This window comes from Saimiri boliviensis, chromosome 8 (assembly GCF_048565385.1).
Source record: "Saimiri boliviensis isolate mSaiBol1 chromosome 8, mSaiBol1.pri, whole genome shotgun sequence".
In the NCBI taxonomy this organism is placed as follows: Eukaryota; Metazoa; Chordata; class Mammalia; order Primates; family Cebidae; genus Saimiri; species Saimiri boliviensis.
In genome coordinates this window covers 41,790,402-41,813,091 of record NC_133456.1, presented here as the reverse complement: position 1 = coordinate 41,813,091, position 22,690 = coordinate 41,790,402, and the positions used below count along the sequence as shown (strand labels likewise).

Here is a 22,690-nt window from a genome sequence, read left to right as displayed (position 1 = left end):
AGACATACTAATGGGCCTGTGACATAGAACTCAAAACTTAAAAAGCTCTAACCCATCAAGAAATCCCATTCATCATTTCATTTTTTGGAAAGGATATAAAAAATGAAATGTCAGAGCTATAATGTCAGGACTGTTTCAAATGTCAAGTGCTTGTGGTTGCACAGCCTGGCTGTCTGCTGTTCTGATCAAACCTCCAACTAGCATAATAATTACAGACGATACATCGCATTTTCATGCACAACTGGACGCAGATTTATAACAAATCATACAAAAACATTCTCACTGCCCAGCCTGAAGTTTTCTCCTTTTACTGCATAGCTTAAGATTTTTCTTCTGAAGCAGAGCATCAATACTAGTGCAAGACAGCATTCACGAATGAGAAACAGGTGCAAAAGAAAGTTTCTCAAATAAACCAGAACTCGGTCATTTATAATATACAGATGCAACAAGAGCCAAGAGGCAGCAAACACATTTAACACAGGCATGTTTAATCTAAGAATGCTAAACTGCAGAGACACTTTCCAAATAATCCAGTTCTATTTCAAGGTGTACATTAAGTGCACAAGGAAACACATATGAGAGTTCTACTTTGAATGGATAGGTATGGAGACAGTCCTTCAATTTAATTGTTATATTTTAATCTGCAGAGAGAGCACAGAAAAGCAACAATGCATCTGTTCAGGATCTTTATGGAAGTCTGTACTGGATTAAAATAAATGCTACATTCTCAAGCCTATATGAATTATAACCAAGACCTGAAATCAACAGCATGTACATGGGGAAGATTCTATTTCTTCTCTACTGAAATGTTGCGCTCATTGATAACTGGGAAAGGTATTCTCAAAGCTACTTCATTTTCACCTTCCCTAGACCAGCCTTGTCAAGAGATTTGGAGGAGTCTGCCTCTGTGTCTGGTTCCTTCCCGTTAGAGATTACTCTCAGCACATTGGAGAGGTCGAAGCTCTTGTAAACAATATCCAGGAGGTCCTGATCTTTTGCAATGCCATTGATAAATTCTTCTAAAGTCAATTCTCCTGGAAAATAATAAACAAACAGTTAACGAGGCGTTGTCTATACTACTCACTGGCACAAATAATGCACTCACTGGTATGTCTGTTGATATTCTTTTGATATCCTTTCCCCTCAACCAGACTCTAAGGTCTTTGAAGATCTTCATTAAAAAAAAAAAAATTCAGTGGTGGAGTTGCCAATGAAAATAAAGACAATAATAAAATAATAAAATCTATCTTTATGTTTAGTTGAGAACATCAGGTAATACCCTGGATGAAATAAGAGCACATATACAATTATATCTCTGCACAGCACTGGTTTATGAACTTTTAATCTTGGAGATATGACCAAGTCTTAGGAGCATGATAGATTGGAGGGTTTTAAAATCAAGACAAAAATGACTGTTCACACGGCTATTTTCAATATTCTTGGATTTTAAGATCAAGACGAAATGTCTGTTCGTGAGGCGATTTTTTCGATATTCTTCTCTCTAAAGAAATAATTCTTGGGACTATCTAAAGCTGTGAGAAAGCTTAAACATGTGTTCATTCCACATATTGTTATTGGTCATTAGTTCTCTTTTCTTTTTCTGGTTTTTGAGTCCTAATCTTATCACCTTGACTTATGCCTTAGGTCTATGCTGGCCAGCCCAGCGCTATGCATTTATTGCCTCCTATCCATGTGTCCCGGCTGCCAGGTTTTTCTACTACCTTCATCCCACGAGATGACTTTTAAACATTTTCGGGGGGAGGTGAAATTCTCTGTCGAAATAAATCATTTGGGTTGAGATTATGAGTATGAGTGTGTTCAAGTTGAAGGGTACAGATGCAGTTACTGATCTCAAAGAGACTGTACCCAGTAGGGTTTGTGGATGGGTATATCGGCCAAAGATGGGTCGTGTACATTCAGGAACTGGAGAAAGTTGACTCAGGAAAGAAAGTCAGCAGGCACTTAAGTCAGGTGTTATGCTGTACCTATACTTTTTCGTGGAGAAGACAAATATCTAAAATACCACAACAGTGATTAAAATATCAATCAGCATGAATCATCATATATTCAGAAACACCTCCCTTTTGGTTTCAGTGCAAAATGCTAAAATGCATTTTTTTTTTTTTTTTTTGAGACAAAGTCTCACTCTGTCACTCAGGCTGGAGTGCAATCTTGACTCACTGCAACCTCTGCCCCACCAGGTTCACGTGATTCTCCTGCCTCCGACTCCTGAGTAGCTGGGATTACAGGCACTTGCCACCATGCCCAGCTAATTTTTGTATTTTTAGTAGAGACAGGGTTTCACCCTCTTGGACTGGCTGGTCTTGAACTCCTGATCTCGTGATCTACCCGCCTTGGCCTCCCAAAGTGCTGGGATTACAGGCGTGAGCCACCCCGTCCAGATGCTAAAATGCATTTTTTAAGAGAAAAACCTAATCTGTGTTCTTTATATCTTGTTTATACCAAAGCAAGTTCTGTGCAAAATCCCAGTTTAATAGCAATCAGGAGTTGGGCCCCACATGCATCACAGAAAAGGTGCAATCATGGAATAAACCATAGGGAATACAGAAGATTGCAAATTTTAAGAAGTGATACATGTGCGACTGGGGAGAATCACATGGATCAGTGGCAATGGGGCAGAGAACCTGAAATAATCACAGAATAACCACCCTTTGCAAAAGAAAATCACGGTTGGTAAATTCCCAACCCCAGATACTTTTCAAATTTATTGGGACTCAGCATGACCAAAACAGAAGTGGGAGTGGAGCTGGAGGAGCTAGAGATTGTTTTGACTGCTTAATTATAAAACTTCTCTGATGTAACCGCTGGCAATAGAAAAGGCAGCATCTGAAAGAACTGGGACATAGTAGTGGTCTCAGTTGAAAAGCAATGCAGGTCACTGACATGGAAAAGAGAAAAAAGACGGAAGTATTCACTTTCTTCAAAACCCTTGTGAACGCTGCGCATTAACTTTTTTCATGTTACCTAACCAATTACCATAAAAAAAAATCTGTTCCAAATCATCAAACTTGATATTTACTGTATCTAAATTATTTCTTTTGAAATGAACTCAACATTCATTCATTCATTCATCACATTTATTAAGCCCTAACCACAATTACCATTTCTGCTACCACTCAGCTACCACCACTACAGGCAACTACAGTGCTATGCATATGGCAGGTGCTCAGAAGGCACAACTGACTAATTGCCTTCCTTTATCTGATGGTCTTTAACGTTGCTTCCTATTCTGCTTTAATTTGACTGCGGATTTAGGCTCCAACAAATTAAAAGAACAATTTCTGGATTTTCCTAGAAAGAATCACCTATGGAGGTCCAGAAGCTTCCCACCAAAGAATCTACCAGCAAAAAGCAAAGCCTGTGAGGGATGACAGAATGGGAGATCATGGGATTCAGAAGGACTCTAAAGTCATTACTGAGTTTTGATTACTTTGTTTTATATATAAAGACACATCTCGGCTGGGCGCGGTGGCTCAAGCCTGTAATCCCAGCACTTTGGGAGGCCGAGGCGGGTGGATCACGAGGTTGAGAGATCGAGACCATCCTGGTCAACATGGTGAAACCCTGTCTCTACTAAAAATACAAAAAATTAGCTGGGCATGGTGGCTCATGCCTGTAATCCCAGCTACTCAGGAGGCTGAGGCAGGAGAATTGCCTGAACCCAGGAGGCGGAGGTTGCGGTGAGCCGAGATCGCGCCATTGCACTCCAGCCTGGGTAACAAGAGCGAAACTCTGTCTCAAAAAAAAAAAAAAAAAAAAAAAAAAAAAAAAAAAGACACATCTCAATTTTCATAGGATATTATTTGGAAAGTGCACAATTTTATTTTTATATTGTTGAAATATAAATATATGTAATTGGAATCTATGTTGTTTAGGGCTGTTTGCTGAATTGCTGGGTGCATTCTGTAGGTCTGGGGACAGTATCACTGGTACTCTTTCATCACTCACTACCAATTTCAGGAGTCTCATTAGTAATAGAACAGCTACCCAGGAATATTTTACTTAGTCCTGTTTTTGCAATCTGGTTACCCTGTTGATATTCCTAAATAATGCATTTCTTCCCATTTGCACCTTAAATAATCTTTTATAACAAAACAAAATATTATCTTTCACAAAACCCCCACCCCCACAAGAAAGGCAGGATTTACTGTGCATACCTACATTTCAGCTCTCAAGAAGTCATCCTGGTTTAAAAGAAATCAGCCTGTGTAAAGGAATTTGTTATTCTAATTTCTTTTCATTATAACTTCATAAAACACTGGACTGGGGCTGGAAAATTAGCAAAGATGGGGTGGAAAAGATTCAGGAGATGAGAATAACCAAGTTTTTAAGGGAGGATGCTGGTGAAGATTTTGAATGGCACAGTATTGTTTATTAGCAAGGTGGCACTAGAAGCATTTAGCAGCATTTTACAGGAGAATTGTAGCACGCGGTAGTTTCGTTTCCTCTACATAGAAACTCAATTCTTTCTTATCTCCTGATAATTCTGTTTCCCAGTTTGTGACCCTCGTGGCTTTTCACAATGTTGCAGTCTAAAGCACTGGCCTTTCTTGTTAGTTACTCAATAAAATTTCTTTATGACCTGTCCTTGTTATTTTTTACCCAAACTATCTGCTCAGTAATCACCCTTTTTAGCTGGACATGGTGGCTCATGCCTGTAATCCCTGCAATTTGGGAGGCTGAGGTGGGTGGATCACCTGAAGTCAGAAGATGGAGACCAGCCTAACCAACATGGTAAAACCCCATCTCGACTAAAAATACAAAAATTAGCTGAGCATGGTGGCAGGCATCTGTAATCCCAGTTAGTTGGGAGGCTGAGGCAGGAGAATCACTTGAACCCAGAAGGCGGAGGTTGGATAAACCAAGATGGAGCCACTGCACTCCAGCCTGGGCAACAGCGTGAGACTCCGTCTCAAAAAAAAAACAAAAACAAAAACAAAACCCCACCCTTCTTCATTTCCTCTTTGGCCACTATTTACTTTCACCATTTGGTGTCATGAGGCACTAAGTCTCCCTTATCCCTGTGCCGCCTTTGGCTCTATGTGAGACTTGCTGAAGCACTTTCTGCACTTGATGTGAACATCCATGAATCTCCTTAAATTATGTCAAGAATGAGGCCTCAATAGAGCATGGTAGGATGCGGATTGCTCTTCTTCTGGTGGTAAAGCCTGCAGAATTCAGCACTTCATCATTTTTCCTGACTTGCCTTGCTGTCCTCTCTGTTTTCATTTTTCAACAGTATTGAATGTTTAGCTTCCATTTTCTGTCTCTGTGAGTCTCTTCAAGCTCTCTTTCCTGATGCTTTTGTTCATAATATAAAATAAATTTGATAAATCATAAAAATAATATGTTCCCAAGATAAAAAGAAATGAACAATACAGAAAGATGTAATGAAAAGAAAAAAAAAATTCCCCTTTAACCTCTTTCTGGCACCCGGTCCGACTTCCCATAGGTAATTAACTCCTGCTAACCAATCCAGGTTTAAGTTTTATGAAGTTTGTAACATATATGCATATATTTGTTAATTTCCAAAAAAAAAAAAAATCTAGACACCTTTCTTCCTATAGATAAAATTGCATATTGTGCTTGTTTCTTGATTTACTGTTTTCTCTATTTCTTACATGACATCTTCTTAACAGACACTCATTCATATCAGTTATTTATAGAGCACCAGTGTGTGCCAGCATAGGAAATACCAAAGTGCACAAAACAGAAATGGTTCTTTCCTTCATGGAGCTCGTAGTTCTTCATCTTGTTACAAATCTAGCCTTAATCCTGTACCTTTATTTTGTTTAGCCTTCTAACTTTGATTTGTTATTATAATAATTATGCTTAGAATACTTCACAACTGTTGTGTATTTTTCCGTCACAACAGATGCGATGTTGACCATTCTTTTGCGAACAATTTACAATCAAATTGGGATTTTCATATAGGTACCTAAAGTCTTTTTAGTTGTGTGCTGTGATCATCTTTACTTTTGGTTTCAAGATTCATGAGATTATTGGCACAATGATGTACTTTTTATTTTGAGAAATAAAAAATATGTATGTTGGCATATAGTCAACAGCAATTTGGTATACTTAATTGAGCATCTCTATTTCTATCAACACTGATGTTTCGATAACAATGATAACGAACAATAAAAAATTATGTTTGAGGTAGCTGGGTGTGGTGGCTCATACCTGTAATCCCAGCACTTTGGGAGGTTGAGGTGGACAAATCACCCTAGGTCAGGAGTTCAAGACCAACCTGACCAACATGGAGAAACCCCATCTCTACTAAAAATACAAAATTAGCTGGACATGGTGGCGCGTGCCTGTAATCCCAGCTTCTCAAGAGGCTGAGGCAGGAAAATCGCTTGACCCTGGGAGGCAAAGGTTGTGGTGAACCAAGATCGCACCACTGCAATCCAGCCTTGGCGATAGAGTGAGACCTCGTCTCAAAAAAATATATATATATATTTGAGGTATCCGTAGTTGAGATTTTGCAAATGTGAATAGACATTCTCCTTTGTGGTGCTAGCTCCTTCTTTATCTGTAAATGAAGTACTTCATATTATTATTCTCTGTCAAATACTGGCCAAATCCTTCTGCACTTCTGCAAATATCAACCTTTTATGTCTTCATTACTTTTTCTTCCTTGTCTTTGGTTACAGCGGGCTGTCTCTGCAGCACATTGGTTAGCATCTTTTTCTTGATATATGGAATGACCCAGCTGTCTCTTGATGAAATGATGTAACAGCTGTCAATTTTATATAAAACCAAATTCCATCAGTTTTAGTTCTGTATAAGCATTTGCTAAGAAATTGTTATTCATATTTACTAGATGGATATGGATGTGGATGTGGGTGTATTTTTTTTTACTTAAAATATAAGTTTTTATAACAGGAAACAATTCATGTATTTAGTTTTATAAACTATTCCAGAAATCATAATTCATCCCCTTTTTTCGGTCACTGACTTACTCTTGTAGGTCAAAGAGCCCGCCTCTAACTTCAGGCAATCTCAGCTATTGCCCAGGCACAATTTGTCTTTTCTGAATCACATCTCTTTTAACCCAGCCCTTTGTATTTCAAGTTCCTTTCTAACTATAGTTGCCATTTTATTGATTCCTTATACTTTGTCCTTGGGGAATCTTCTTGGATAGTAAACAAAAAGTTTTGAATCATATTCATGTTTTCCGGAATACGCTATGTCCTCAAACTAATAGAAACCTAGTTTTTTTCTAAGAATACCAAAATCTTCGTACTTCTCCAAGGAAGCTCACTTTCCCATTCCCCTCACTCCTAGCACTAGAAGCAGTGTTTATGAAAATTATCAAACATTTTTGACCTACCCTTTTGAAAGTAACTGTAGAAACCAAGTCTTAAAACTTTGTGCTATCCCGTCTATTTCCAGAATACTCATTCTTCTACATCAGCGCTTTCAGCCCCAAGCTGATATGGATTATTTACTCTGTTACAATCCCTGCCATCCTGCCATACCTCTAAAATTAAAAACAAAGTGAAACAGAACAAAATCTATAGCATTTCTCCAATTTGATGACCACCATTTTCAGTAGAATATTCCAAAGAAAGCCTTCGTTGGCCTCATCAGACCCTCCACTCTCCATTTCTCTGGTCCTGTTCTAGCTACACTCAGCCTCCTTATCTACTTTGGGTAGTCTGGCTCTGTTTCTTGCAAGCTTTCACATGTTTCATTATCTGATCTCAGTACACTAGTAAGTGAGCATACTGGATTGAGATTCAGGAGAGGCAGATCTAGACGGAGGTGAAGATGATTGAGGCGACTGATGCATCTTCAGATTGCTTTCTTGAGCAGTATGCTCTTGTCCAGTCGCTTGGCTTTTTCGAAGCAGTGGCTGCATTTGAGCTTCCTCCCAGCCTCCTCACCATCCCATTCTGCCACGCTGAGCTGCCACATTTTGCTAGTACAACCTGCCACACACAACATGCAACATGGGTCTCTACTGCCCTCTCGTGTCCACTAGAAGAAGTGATGCATGGTGGGCAGGTTAATGCCTTTGGAAGGGGTTTTGGAATGATGACAACCGTGATAGACATGCCAATGCCTCTTATCCTTTTTTTTTTTTTTTTTTTTTTTTTTTTGAGACGGAGTTTCGCTCTTGTTACCCAGGCTGCCAGGCTGGAGTGCAATGGCGTGATCTCGGCTCACCGCAACCTCCACCTCCTGGGCTCAGGCAATTCTCCTGCCTCAGCCTCCTGAGTAGCTGGGATTACAGGCACGTGCCACCATGCCCAGCTAATTTTTTGATATTTTTAGTAGAGACTGGGTTTCACCATGTTGACCAGATGGTCTCTATCTCTTGACCTCGTGATCCACCCGCCTTGGCCTCCCAAAGTGCTGGGATTACAGGCGTGAGCCACCGCGCCCGGCCTTCTTACCCATTTTTTAAAACGTTTTACTACTACCTTATATTTTTAACAATGTCAAATTTTCTGTTTTTCAAGGACCATTCCTAAATCTTCTGCCTCAATCTCAAGTCAATATGCTCACCTACCTGTTTGCTGATATCAAAGCTATATTAGAAGCACTCATTTCTCTTGGGCTGTCTGTGTCTTCTCTCTTCACTCCTGCCTCTGAAGAAAAAGGGTACCTCCTCTAAGCTAAACGGGAACCCAGAGTACAGAGTAGAAAGAGCTGATGGAGAAACGATCAGAAAAAGCAGAAATGTACATAGAGAAGGTAGAAACAGCAGAAGTGGAGGCAAGGGTGGACTCTTCTCCAGAAATGTTTAGTCCAAAGGAAGAAAAAGTCTGATAGTAGAAGAAGATAGCGTAGTTGAAGTAAAGTTTTCTACAATAAAGAAAACTTGAGTTTATTTGTAAGCTGATGGAAACCCTCCCGTGGAGAGGAACTGATTAATAGAGTGTGCCTCAGAGCAAACAGCAGAAGGTACTTCATCCTATATTCTTCCGATGTATTTCCTCGTCTATCTTTGCTCTTGTTTATATATCCCAACACGTCAAGCACCAGATGTTGGAAATAAATATGGTAAATAAATATTTACCACTCACTTGAATCATATTGAGAACATTGGATTGGTCCAGTTATGAAGCCCAAGTCATAACTAGGGTTCTCTTGAATGGTTTCTGCTTTTGTCTAAATAACATGCCCCCACTACCACCATCTCCTACTTTGAAAGAAAAGTGATCCAGAATAGAGTAGCTCCATTACCATCATTGTTTATATCGATCTTATGGAACACCAGGTTGGTGAATTCCTCAGGACTCAGAGTTTGCTGGCCATTGAGGGCTTGTACCGCCTACAAAAAGACATGAAATGAAAGAGGTCAACTTTTCTGAAAGCAAATATATTTTGCAACATTTCTGCTCCAGTGCGACAGAATTTGGGGATGGGTTCGTGTCAGTTGCTGTCCAACCAGTACCAGTTGTTAAAAGTAAAAGGAAAAGATTGTATGTCAGTTCTGGGGTAATGAGACTTGAAAATTAAATGAACTGAATAAAGACTGAAGGCTTATTTTATTCAACATACTAGGTCACAACAGATGCAGTGAGCCCATTGGAGACAATATTGCAGTGGTCATCGTCATAAGGATTCCAGACCCAGAAAGCAGACATCGCTCTCAATTTCAGACAGATTCATTTGGGTCTTATGGGTGAAAGTAAAAGCATGGCCAGAACACTGTAAGAGTCTCAGGCTTCCTCTCTGGCTTCCACTACTGGCACCCCAGATTCTTTGTGCCCTTTTGTATAATGATTGACTGGGGAGACAGATATATATGCCTTAGAAGGGTGCTGACTTAGCTGGGCGCAGTGGTTCACACCTGTAATCCTAGCACTTTGGGAGGCTGAGGCGGGCAGATCACCTGAGGTCAGGAGTTCAAGACCAGCCTGACCAATATGGTGAAACCCCATCTTTAAAAAAAAAAAAAAAGAAGAAGAAGAAGGGTACTGACTTTCTCCCACATTCTGCCAGTGCCTTTTCATCATTAAAATTGTCAGGAGATCCAGGGGGCAAATGATGTTTCCAGCCTTCCTAGAGCGCAGACGTAGCCAACCTCCCCTAACCCCAAGGTGATTAAATTAAATGACCCAGACTTGACATAGAACTTCATAATAAAATGAAAGAGGATTAGCCATTTGGGAATTTGAACAGAACTATCCTGGTTGAACAAGAAGGAATCTTTATAAAAATTTCTTGCAACATATTTCAATGAGAGGATACAATCATAAATATGACTGTCTCTCTTGCTGCTTCCTGAGCATTACCAACCTGGAGTCCAGGATTAATCATAATAGGTGATGGTAAGACACCAGTCTTAGCCTTAGCAAGTTTAGGTCTCATGATCTAATAGTTGAATATAGGACAATATTTAAAGTAACTATTACATACATATAGCATCACATTTGAAGAAAACTTCAAGGATTTCTCAGTGTTTGGTCAGAGGCTTCAAAAGCCTAGAAAATCTGGCTAGGCATCCAGTATACCCCCATTCTGAAGTGATATTAGATCACATAAACAAGTCCTAACAAAAAATTGTGAGATTGCGATTTGTTCACCAGTCTTCAAGTCATATAAGTGGAAGTGAAATACTGATTGGGAAGTGGAGCCCTGAGGGATAATTTTTTTATTTTTATTTTTTTTGAGATGGACTCTTGCTCTGTTGCCGAGGCTGGAGTGCAATGGCACAATCTCAGCTCACTGCAACCTCTACCTTCCAGTTTCATGCAATTCCCCTGACTCAGCCTCCTGAGTAGCTGGGATTACAGGCACCTGCCATACGCTGCTAATTTTAAAGACAGGGCTTCAACATGTTGGCCAGGCTGGTCTCAAACTCCTGACCTCGTGATCTGCCCTCCTTGGGCTCCCAAAGTGCTGGAATTACAGGCGGGCATGAGCCACCACGCCCAGGCTCTTTTTTTTTTAATAGAAGCACCAGGTTGGGGGGGATAGGCAAGAAGCTTTGTTTTGTTGTTGTTATTTGTTTGTTTTCCTTCTTTCCTTCCTCATTTACTACACACACTCTTTCTTCCGTATTTTCCTAATCACAGTCTCTGAGCACTCCCTGTGTGGGAGCAGGAGGATGTAGGACAGGCGTCCCCAAACTTTTTACACAGGGGGCCAGTTCACTGTCCCTCAGATCATTGGAGGGCCGCCACATACTGTGCTCCTCTCACTGACCACCAATGAAAGAGGTGCCCCTTCCTGAAGTGCAGCGGGGGCCGGACAAATGGCCTCAGGGGGCCGCATGTGGCCCTCGGGGATGCCTGATGTAGGAGATAAAGGAAGCAGGAGAGTTCTCACTTGGCAAGCACTGTCCTGGCTCGCTAATTTCAGTGCTCCCTGGACTGGCAAGTATAGACTCTCTCTCCTGCAATTCTCCAGGCAGGAATCATGCATCTTGATTGCAGCTGGTCCCTTACTCGCTTAGAACTTCTTAAAATCCATACAATTGCCATTTTTAGACTAGGCAATTCTTTCTTGTTCAGGGCATTCCCATGCATTGTCAAATACTTGGCAGTACCCGTGGACTCTAAGCAATAGATGGCAACAGCACTAGGCATTCTCTACTCTCCAACTCACCACAATGTCTCTAGACACTGTGAAATATCCCCCGAATAGAGATTCTCCTGGTTGAGAACAAGGGCTCTAGGTCTGCCTGCAGCTTTCTTTAAGTTTTCTTCACCTCTTCCAGTGGCCCCGCAGGTTAAGATCTAACCCAGACCTATGCCAGCTTCCTCTCACAGTGTTCCATACCTGATCTACGGAAAACACCTGGAGGAGGTGGGGAGGTGAAAAATAAAACAGGAAAACACCCTAGCATCCTTTGTCCCAACGAATTCTAGGAAGGCAGATACTTCCAAACTGTGCGCTCCTTTGCTGTCACCATTAGCTTCTTTAGACTTCTCACTCATGACTCAAACACTCAAATGTGGTGTTCCTCAAATTGCAGGATACAACCACATCTCAATGGTTTCCTAACATCTTCATGTTATTGACTTGGGGGTCCTACTAAATAAATTTTCCTCAAAAATGCTTAAAAACCGGACCAGGTGCAGTGGTGCGTGCCTCTAATCCCAGCTACTCAGGAGGCTGAGGCAGATGAATTCCTTGAACCCTGGAGGTGGAGGTTGCGGTGAGCCGAGATCGTCCCACTGCACTCCAGCCTGGTGACAGAGCAAGATTCTGTCTTTAAAAAAAAAAAAAAAAAAAAAAAAAAATCCTTAAAAAAACCCCTTCTGTTAACTATTTTATACCTTTGGAGTGAGACTGAGCTGTAACCGTGTCCTTTATAAATCCTCCCTAGACTCTGGTACTTCCTTCCAGTTTCTAAATGCCTGGGCTGAATTCCATTTTAGCATCTTCACTGTATGTAGAGAGAACTGAGATTACACAGTTTGTATTATTCTTTCTCTTGCCGATTTTTTCACTTGCCCATTGTATAGAAAGTATGTTCGGAAGCTACCAATTTCTTCCTAAGTATGTATTCCATTGCATTTGTTTATTTAAACATTTTCATTTTTTAGTTTTTAAAAAAATTTTGCTATGTTAAGAGATTCTGTGATATAAATCAAAGGACTTTATCCACAATGATTGTTTCTCCTGACTCAGAATAAGTCATGCTAATTCCAAAACGAAGATCAGCTTTTAGCCTCTTGATGCAGATTACCACATTTCCCAGAAGGTTTTATGCACTTACACTCTCCACAGTCTGTGAGATGCCTTCCTTACCTTGCTCTTACCAGAATTTGCTATTATTTTTAGTACTGATTAATCAGAGACAAATTATATCTAATTATTATTATTTTTTTATTTTTTTTTTTTATTTTTTTTTTGAGACGGAGTTTCGCTCTTGTTACCCAGGCTGGAGTGCAATGGCGCGATCTCGGCTCACCGCAACCTCCGCCTCCTGGGTTCAGGCAATTCTCCTGCCTCAGCCTCCTGAGTAGCTGGGATTACAGGCACGTGCCACCATGCCCAGCTAATTTTTAGTATTTTTAGTAGAGACGGGGTTTCACCATGTTGACCAGGTTGGTCTCGATCTCTCGACCTCGTGATCCACCCGCCTCGGCCTCCCAAAGTGCTGGGATTACAGGCTTGAGCCACCGCGCCCGGCCTATATCTAATTATTAAATTTATGTTCTATGCTCTTATTATTTTAATTTTCCTATGTTCTTCTTTTCCCCCCTCTCTAAGCACTTTGAGGGAAAATTCAATTTGCAACTTAAAACTTATCTTTCCTTGGCTCACTAAATGAAGTTATACATTTTAACTAATAAAAATCTATAGCACAATTTCCCGTATGTTATAGACAAAATCACTTTTATCCTTTTGTTGTTCTTAATACTTTTGAGAATCTGATGACTCTCTCCTTCACTCAAAAAAAAAAAAAAAAAGCATAACATACAGGCAAAATTTGCCCTCAAGTTCAAGGGCTAAAATGACTCCTGAAGGCCATTGATTCTTAGATTCCAGAATAAGAACCCTTGTTTTGAGAAATGCTTTGATGGCATCCTAAGATCTGCATGCTCTTGTTATATTTTCATTGTTTTTAGAAAAAGCTGAATATTTAAGAGAACATTTTAAAATGTACATGGAGTTGGGTATTCTCTATAGAATATTTGATTTTTAATTTTGTGTTGCAATATACCACGTATAGGCAGAATTTCTAAGTTGTTCACTTGCCAAGTGACTCCTAGTACATTTTTGTGTGTGAATGATCTACGTGAAATTAAAATGTTAGCAATATTGGTATTATCCTACTCTTGAATTCTTTCTATATGTTGGTTAAGTCTTCACTCACTTATTTAGCTTTACATTTTTAACTGCTTTGAACATTTGTTGAGACGGTTAATTATAATGGTAGTTCCACTCACTTATTTTTCTAGCATTTTGCTAATATTTCTATTGTGTATTTTATTTGTAACTCAGCTCCTTCATCTATGAAACAAAGAATTTGGACCAGATCAATTCTAAGACATCCAATTCTAATGTTCTTTGAGTCTGTGTTACAAATTCAGTGTCTTGAATTCACAATATTAATTACACCTCTTATCTTCACTTAGGTATAGTGTCCTGCTTAACCATTTTTTTACTCTGGGATCTTTATTGTTTTATACCATGATAATAACTATCTCCTAATCCTTTGAGGGGTGGCATGGTGGCTTATAAAAGCACTTATTGAACTTTAGATATGGAAAAGGTCTGAGATTCCTGAACCAACTATCAGAAATACTTCAGTATAGCTCCCAGAAAGATTAGGCCTCGCGTACCTTCATTCTTAGTCCATGTCTCTTGTTAAATATACATAAATCATCTCATAGTTTAGCTGTTTCTCACAAGGCATTCTGCACTGGGGCAGAGAAAAAGATAACTTGTTTTACAATATCATATTTATTTCCCTTTTCCATTTCAATACTCTGTTAAATTTGTGAATGTCAGAGTGGACTGCACCAAGAAGAAAAAGCCTATTTGCTGTTGCTCATTCAATAACCAATAGGATATGACTTCAGCAATTCAAAATGTACATTCAAAAAATAGCCAACCCCCTAGACAGTTGTTACCTACTCCACAGGAAGGGAAACTGGGCTAACTATATAGCGGCCTGAAAGGGATATTTTACTACTTCACTTACCACAAACATGTCCAGTAGTTCATTTTTGTCAATAGAGCCACTTCCATCAACGTCATACAGCTTAAAATACCATTTTAATTTTTGCTCCATTTTTTCTTGCACGATTAGATTCACAGCAGCAATAAACTCTAAAAAGTCAATAAATCCATCCTATGGAAAGTGAAGGGAAAAGAGAAATCAATATTTAAGAAGAATAATTGGTTTTTTATTTGAGAAGTCAGCATTCGTGAGCAGGCCCTTTAGCAAATCTTAAATCAACCAGTAAGAGTTCAGCATAAAACTTTTCCCTAGTGTTTCATTAAAAAAAAAAAAAAAAAATCCATGGGTGGCTGGGTGCAGTGGCTCATGCCTGTAATTCCAGCTCTTTGGGAGGCTAAGGCAGGTGGATCATGAGGTCAGGAGTTAGAAACCAGCCTGACCAACATGGTGAAACGCTGTCTCTACTAAAAATACAAAAATTAGCTGGGTGTGGTGGTGCACACCTGTAATCCCAGCTACTCAGGAGGCTGAAGCAGAAGAATCACTTGAACCCGGGAGGGAGAGGTTGCAGTGAGCCAAGATCATGCCACTGTACTCCAGCCTGGGCAGGCAACAGAGCGAGACTCCATCTCAAAAAAAAAAAAAAAAAAAATGCATGGGTAATGCTTATAGACACAAGTGACTTTAATTTTACAATTAAGTGCCTTAGGTAAATAGGCATTATTTTTAGTGTAGTTTTAGGCTCACAGCAAAAATGAATAGAAGGTACAGAGGTTTCCTACTTACTCCCTGCCCCCACACATGCATGGCCTCCTCCACCGTCTCGTACCAGAATGGTACATTTGTTACAACTGCTGAACCTACACTGACACATCATCATCATTCGAAGTCCACAGAGTACACTGGTGTTTACTCTTTGTATTTTACATTCTGCAAGACTGGATATATAATGCCATGTAGCCACCATTGGGTATTGCATAGAGTAGTTTTACTCTCCTAAAATTCCTCTATGCTGTACCTATTTAGTCTTCCCTAACTCCTGGCAACCATTAATCTTTGTACAGTCTCCATAGTTTTAACCTTTTCTTAGAGTATCATATGGTTCAAATTATATAATATGTAGCTTTTTCAGCTTGGCTTCTTTCACTTAGTAATATGCATTTAAATTTCCTCCATGTCTTTCCAGGGTTGGACAGCTCATTTCTTTTCAATACTAAATAATATTCTATCGTCTGGAGGTACCTCAATTTACTTATCTATTCACTTCCTGCAGCACATTTAGTTGCTTTATGGTTTTGGCAATTATAAAGTTACTATAAATATCTATGTGCAGATTTTTTTGTGGACATAAGTTTTTAACTCCTTTGACGAATACCAAAGGGTTTAGATGATAAGTAAGAGTGTGTTTGGTTTTTAAGAAACTGTATCGTGGCACTGTTTACAATAGCAAGACCTGGAACCAACCCAAATGCCCATCGATGATAGACTGGACAAAGAAAATGTGGCACATATACACCATGGGATACTATGCAGCCATCAAAAACAATGAGTTCATGTCCTTTGTAGGGACATGGATGAACCTGAAAACCATCATTCTCAGCAAACTGACACAAAAACAGAAAATCAAACACTGCATGTTCTCACTCATAGGCGGGTGTTGAACAATGAAAACACGTGGACACAGAGAGGGGAGCATCACACGCTGGGGTCTGTTGTGGAGGGGCTTTGGGAGGGATAGTGGGAGGGAGGGGAGGGGAGGGATAACATGGGGAGAAATGTCAGATATAGGTGATGGGGGGATGGTGGCAGCAAACCACCTTGCCATGAATGTATGTACCTATGCAATAATCTTGCATGATCTGCACATGTACCGCAGAACCTAAAGTACAATAAAAAAAGAAAGAAAGAAACTACCAAACTATCTTTCCAAGTAGATGAACCATTTTACATTTCTACCAGCACTGAATGAGAGTCCTGTTGCACCACATCCTCACTGGCATTTGGTCATTTTAGTGTTCTGGATTTTGGCCATTCTAACAGGTGTGTAGTGGTATCTCCTTGTTTTAACTTACAATTCCCTAATAACATATGATGCTGAACATCCTTTTATGTGCTTGTTTGCCATCCATATTTCTTCTTTGGTGAAATCTTTGGCCTATTTCTTAATCAGATTGTTTTCCTGTTTTCAATTTTTTTTTATTTCAATAGGTTTTGGGGGAACGGGTGGCATTTGGTTACATTGTTGATCTAACGATCATTTTGAACCAGGTTTCTTAATTTCCATGTATTTGCATGGTTTTGAAGGTTCCTTTTGGAGTTGATTTCCAGTTTTATTCCACTGTGAGAATCCTTGATATAATTTCAATTTTCTTAAATTTACTGAGACTTGTTTTGTGGCCTACCATATGCTCTATCTTGGAGAATGTTTCATGTGCTGATGAATAGGATGTATATTCTGCAGCTGTTGGGTAGAACACTCTGTAAATACCTGTTAAGTCTATTTGTTCCAGGGTATGGTTTACGTCCATTGTTTCTTTGTTGACTTTCTGTCTTAATGACCTGTGGTGCTGACAGTGGAGTATTAAAGTCCTCCACTATTATTGTGTTGCCGTCTATTTCATTTCTTATGTCTAGTAATAATTGTTTTATAAATTTCGGAGCTCCAGTGTTAGGTGAATATATATTTAGAATTGTGATATTTGCCCATGGGACTAGTCCATTTATTACTATATAATGTCCCCCTTTGTCTTTTTTAACGGCTGTTACTTTAAAGTTTGTTTTGTGTGATATAAGAATAGCTAGTCCTGTTCATTTTTGGTGTCCATTTGCATGGAATGTCTTTTTCACCCCTTTATCTTAAGTTTATGTGAGTCCTTATTTGTTAGATGACTGTCTTAAAGGCAGGAGATGGTTGGTGAATTCTTATTTATTCTTCCATTCTGTATCTTTTAAGTGGAGCATTTAGGCCAGGTGTCCCCAAACTACGGCCAGAGGGCCACATGCGGCCCCCTGAGGCCATTTATCCGGCCCCCTACCACACTTCAGGAAGGGGCACCTCTTTCATTGGTGGTCAGTGAGAGGAGCACAGTATGTGGTGGCCCTCCAACGGTCTGAGGGACAGTGAACTGGCCCCCTGTGTAAAAAGTTTGGGGACGCCTGATTTAGGCCATTATATTCAATGTTAGTATGCAGATATGAGTCATTATTATATTGATCATGCTATTTGCTGCCTGAATGTCTTGTTGTTTTTTTTTTCTTCTTCTTTCATTGTGTTATTGTATAGGTCTTGTGAAATTTATGCTTTAAGGAGGTTCTACATTGGTTTATTCTGAAGATTTGTTTCAAGATTTAGAGCTCCTTTTAGCAGTTCCTGTAGTGCTGGCTTGCTTGGTACTGAATTCTCAGCCTTTGTCTGTCTGTAAATGACTGTATCTTTCCTTCATTTATGAAGCTTGTTTTCACTGGATACAAAATTCTAGGCTGATCATTGTTTTGCTTAGGGAGGCTAAATATAGGAACCTAATCCCTTCTAGCTTGTAGGATTTCTGCTGAGAAATTTGTGCTTGTCTGATAGGTTTTCCTTTATAGGTTACCTGATGCTTTTGCCTCATAGCTCTTAAGATTCTTTCCTTTGTCTTGTCTTTAGATAATTTGATGACTATGTGCCTAGGCAATGGCCTTCTTCGCGATGAATTTCCCAGGTGTTCTTTGAGCCTCTTGTATTTGGATACCTAGATCTCTAGCAAGGCTAAGAAAGTTTTACTTTATTTTTCCCTCAAATATGTTTTCCAAACTTTTAGATTTCTCTTCTTCCTCAGGGAGGCTTTGTTCCTTTTTTTTTTTTTTTTTTTTTTTTTTTGAGATGGAGTCCCACTCTGTTGCCCAGGCTGTAGTTTAATGGCAATATCTCAGCTCACTGCAACCTCCACCTCACAGGTTCAACCAATTCTGCCTCAGCCTCCCGAGTATGGGATTACAGGTGCACACCACCATGCTTAATATTTCGTATTTTTAGTAGAGATAAGGTTTTACCATGCTGGCGAGGCTGATCTCGAACTGCTGACCTCGCGATCTGCCAGCCTCAGCTTCCCAAAGTGCTGTGATTACAGGTGTGAGCCGCCGCACCCAGCTGGCTTTGTTCATCTAAATTTTAAAAAAATATTTTTGTTTTGATAGATTGGGTTAATTCAAAAGCCTGTCTTTGAGCTCTAAGTTTCTTTCTTCTGCTTATTTGATTCTATTGCTGAGAATTTCCAGTGTATTTTGCATTTCTCTAAGTGTGTCCTTGATTTCCAGAAATTGTGATTGCTTTTTATTTATGCTATTTCACTGAAGAATTTTCCTTTCATATCCTGTATCATGTTTTTGATTTCTTTAAGTTGGACTTCACCTTCCTCTGGTGCCTCCTTCATTAGCTTAATAATTGACCTTCTGAATTCTTTTTTTGCAATTCAAAGATTTTGTCTTGTTTTGAATCCATTGCTGGTGAGCTGGTATGATCTTTTGGGAGTGTTAAGGAATGTCGTTTTGTCATTCTGTCAGAATTGTTTTTCCAGTTCCTTCTCATTTGGGTAGACTATATGAGAGGGAATATCTGAGATTCAAGGGCTGCTTTTCAGATTCTTTTGTCCCACGGGATGCTCCCTCGATGAGGGATTCTCCCCCTTCCTCTAGGAATGGAACTTCCTGAGGGTCAAACTGTAGTGATTGTTTTTGCTCTTCTGGGTCTAGCCATCTAGAAGAACTACTGGACTCTAGGCTGGTACTGGGGAGTATCTGCAGAGTCTTGTGATGTGATCTGTCTTCAGGTCTTGTAGTCGTGGATACCAGCACAGTTTTTTGGCATCTCAGGGAGCCTGCAGTGGTGATCAAGTTTCTTCAGAGTCTGTGGATTCTCTCAGCTTCTCTAGCATGTTCCCGTGGCAGTTCTTTGAGCAAAAGTCCACGATACAAGTCTCCACACACTGCTCCGTCCATCTGAGCAGGAGCTGCAAGCTAGTTCTTCTCCTATCCACCATCTTAATCCAGATTGTCTTATTGTTGTTTTAGGCGTTCTTTTTGTATTTTGGGTAACAGTCCTTCATCAGCTATGTTTTTTGCAAATATTTTCTGCCTGTTGGTGGCTTGTCTTTTTATTCTCTTACAATGTCTTTTGCAGAGCAGAAGTTTTAATTTTGATAAACTCCAGCTTATTATTTTTCATAAATTATGCCTTTGGTGTTGGATCTAAAGCATCATTACCAAACCCAAGTTCATCTGGATTTTCTCCTAAGTTATCTTTTAGGAGTTTTATAATTTTGCATTTTATATTTAGATCTGATCCATTTTGAGTAAATTTTTGTGAAATGTGTAAGGTCTTTGTCTAGATGTTTTTCTTTCCATGTTGATGTTTCATTGTCTCAGCACCATCTGTGGAAAAGACTGTCTTTTCCCCTATGTATTGCCTTTGTTTCTTTGTCAACGATTAGGTGACTAGATACATGTGGATCTATTTCTAGCTCTCTATTCCTTCAGCTTGATTGATGTATCTATTGTTTCAGAAATACCACACTGTCTCAATTACTACACTTTTATAGTAAGTCTTGAAATCAGGTAGTTTCAGTCCCCCGAATTTGTTCTTCACCTTCAATATTATATTGGCAATTCTGGGTCTTTTGCCTCTCCATATAAACATTAGAATCAATTTGTCAATATTTACAAAATATCTTGCTAGAATTTTGATTTGGATTTCATTAAATCTATAGATCAATTTGGGAGGAAGTGACACCTTGACAATACTGAATCGCCCTTTTCCTGAATATAGAATCTCTCTCCTTTTATTTCATTCTTTGAGTTCTTTTATCAGAGTTTTATAGTTTTTCTCATACAGATCTTGTACATATTTTGTTAGATTTATACCTAATAATTTCATCTGGGGATGCCAAAGTAAATGGTAATATGTTAATTTCAAATTCCACTTATTCATTGCTAGTATACAGGAAAGTGATCACTGATTACTTTTACATAAAAAACTTCATGTCTGAAACCTTGCTGTAATCTCTTATTAGTTCTAGGAGGTCATTTTTTTTTTTTTTTTTTTTTTGGATCAATCCTTTTTTTTTGAGTTTTCCAAAGTTGAGTATCATGTTATTTACAAAGACAGTTTTACTTTCTCCTTCCCAAAGAGTATAAATTTTATATCCTTTTCTGTCTTAATGCCGTAGCTAGGACTTCCAGTAAAATGTTGAAAATCAGTGATGAGAGGGGACATTCTTGCCTTGTTTCTGATCTTAGTGGGATAGCTCTTAGTTTCTTACATTTAAGTATGATGCTTACTGTCAGGTTTTTGTAGACATTTTTTTATCAAGCTGAGATTAACTACCTTTTTAGAGAAAATGTTTACTTCTTATGTCAAAGAAACAAACATAAAATGCCATGATGGAAGACTGAATCTTCACAACTGAGCTTCTACAATGCCTTTCTTCTGAATTTCTTTAGATTTTGTCCTTCTCTGAAGACCAAGTACCAATTTTTAATAGAAGTACCAAGCAGACAAATTCTATATTCCTTTTAATAGGAACTGATGGATATTTTTTCACTGCTAAATTCCAAGTTAGGATATAAATGCATAGTTTTAGGTATAAATCAAAATTAATGAGGCTCTTTTTCTGCAAAGATTTTGTCCTAGTCATCAATCTTGGAGATTATTTAAGGACTGCAAGTTTAGGTAGTGTCCCTTATCCTGTTTTTAATTGGTAAAACATTTTCAGTTGAAACAGAAACAGTCTGTCACTCTTTAGAACCATGTGCTTCAAACCTGACAAACATAAATGTTCAACTGTTTTAGGAAAGGCGGCCAGCTCTAGGGAGGTCCATTCTTCACTATTTTCCCATGTGAGTTCTGATGGTAGCATATCCAGCACAAGAAAACATGCTGGAGGCTATATTCTTCTTGGAGTATTTGTGATTCCGGGGCCTGTTTACAAAACCAGGATGTGACATAAAGTAAACCTCTGACCCCCAGAAATAAAGAGCTTTAGACTTACAGTCTGTAAAGTGTTATGTGTTTCACTGAGTCTCAAACTTTTGTGGATAGTTTCACGAAGTCCAGAAAAAAAAAAAATGCAACTGAGACCAATAGTTCACAATAGGGAAGTAAAGTCTATTTGGCGTTTTAAAAGTTTTTTAAAAAATAAGATTACCACAATATTTCAGATGTTGGAAGTTAACATGTGGGGATGGTAATCGCTGTGGCATTGTTTTCTAAATGTATTAAACTTTCATTTTCTACACTGTGGATGTTTTACTTTTACAGTCAGAAGGTGATAAGAAAACATTTCAAAGTTGTTTTACTACATTTAGTATTATATTTTTGTGTTTTACAACTTAGGCCTCCTTACCACATCAGTAACTTTGATACTTCTTATAAGAGATAAGATTTCTTCTAACAGATAGAAGTCTAGTTGAATCGGTCTCCTAAAAAAATTTGTTCAAATACACAGCACCTAACTGATTTTATCTTTTCACCGCTTGCCTTTCCTACTGCTTACTGCCGCCTCACTTTATTAATCCCTAGCAGAGCTGTGACTGAGACAGCGACATATGTTATTATAGGGTTGAAATTTATTTAAGAGGACAATGAGGTATCATGTCTCCAGATTCGGCAGGACATGACCATGATTTTTCAGAAACAGGATTGGAGGTGTGGATGAAATGAGCTAAATGGACAGTGTTCAACCAGAGGTACATTTACTCCCAGGCCTTCTCCCTGGGTCTTTAGGGTTGACCAATCAATCCAGCAGTCTCCTGAACAGTTATTGTGTGAATTTACCAAAGAGTCACAGGAACATTCTCCCTGAAAGCCTGGATTGTTATTAAGATGATCCTCCAGAGTTTCCATAAAAACCTTTTATTTGATGATGGTCTGTTTCACTTTACAAGTTCCACTTCAGTGACTGCGTTTTTCCATGTCACCTACATGATGAATGGCAAAAGGCTAAATTGAGCAACTTTGTCATTAGAACATTTGGTATTTTTTTTTTAGGTACAGTGGATGGGTGGTCCTAATATATTTCAATTCAGGCTTTAAGA

General features: G+C 39.0%; 1 protein-coding gene across 2 annotated transcripts in view; it reads right to left on the bottom strand.

Annotated features, from left to right (window-relative positions):
- Positions 1 to 554: 554 nt before the first annotated feature.
- GUCA1C (guanylate cyclase activator 1C) overlaps positions 555 to 22,690 on the bottom strand; it is a 39,207-nt gene continuing 17,071 nt past the window's right edge. Inside the window, exons 2-4 of one of the 2 annotated variants that reach the window (XM_003939401.4) lie at positions 14,642 to 14,791; positions 9,220 to 9,307; positions 555 to 1,034 (exon numbers count right to left, since the gene is read on the bottom strand). In XM_003939401.4, coding sequence (XP_003939450.1) covers positions 847 to 1,034; positions 9,220 to 9,307; positions 14,642 to 14,791 — 426 coding nt within the window. In that variant the 3' untranslated portion in view covers positions 555 to 846. Of the gene's footprint in view, positions 1,035 to 9,179; positions 9,308 to 14,641; positions 14,792 to 22,690 lie in introns of both variants that reach the window. The other variant, XM_039477477.2, reaches the window with a different exon arrangement.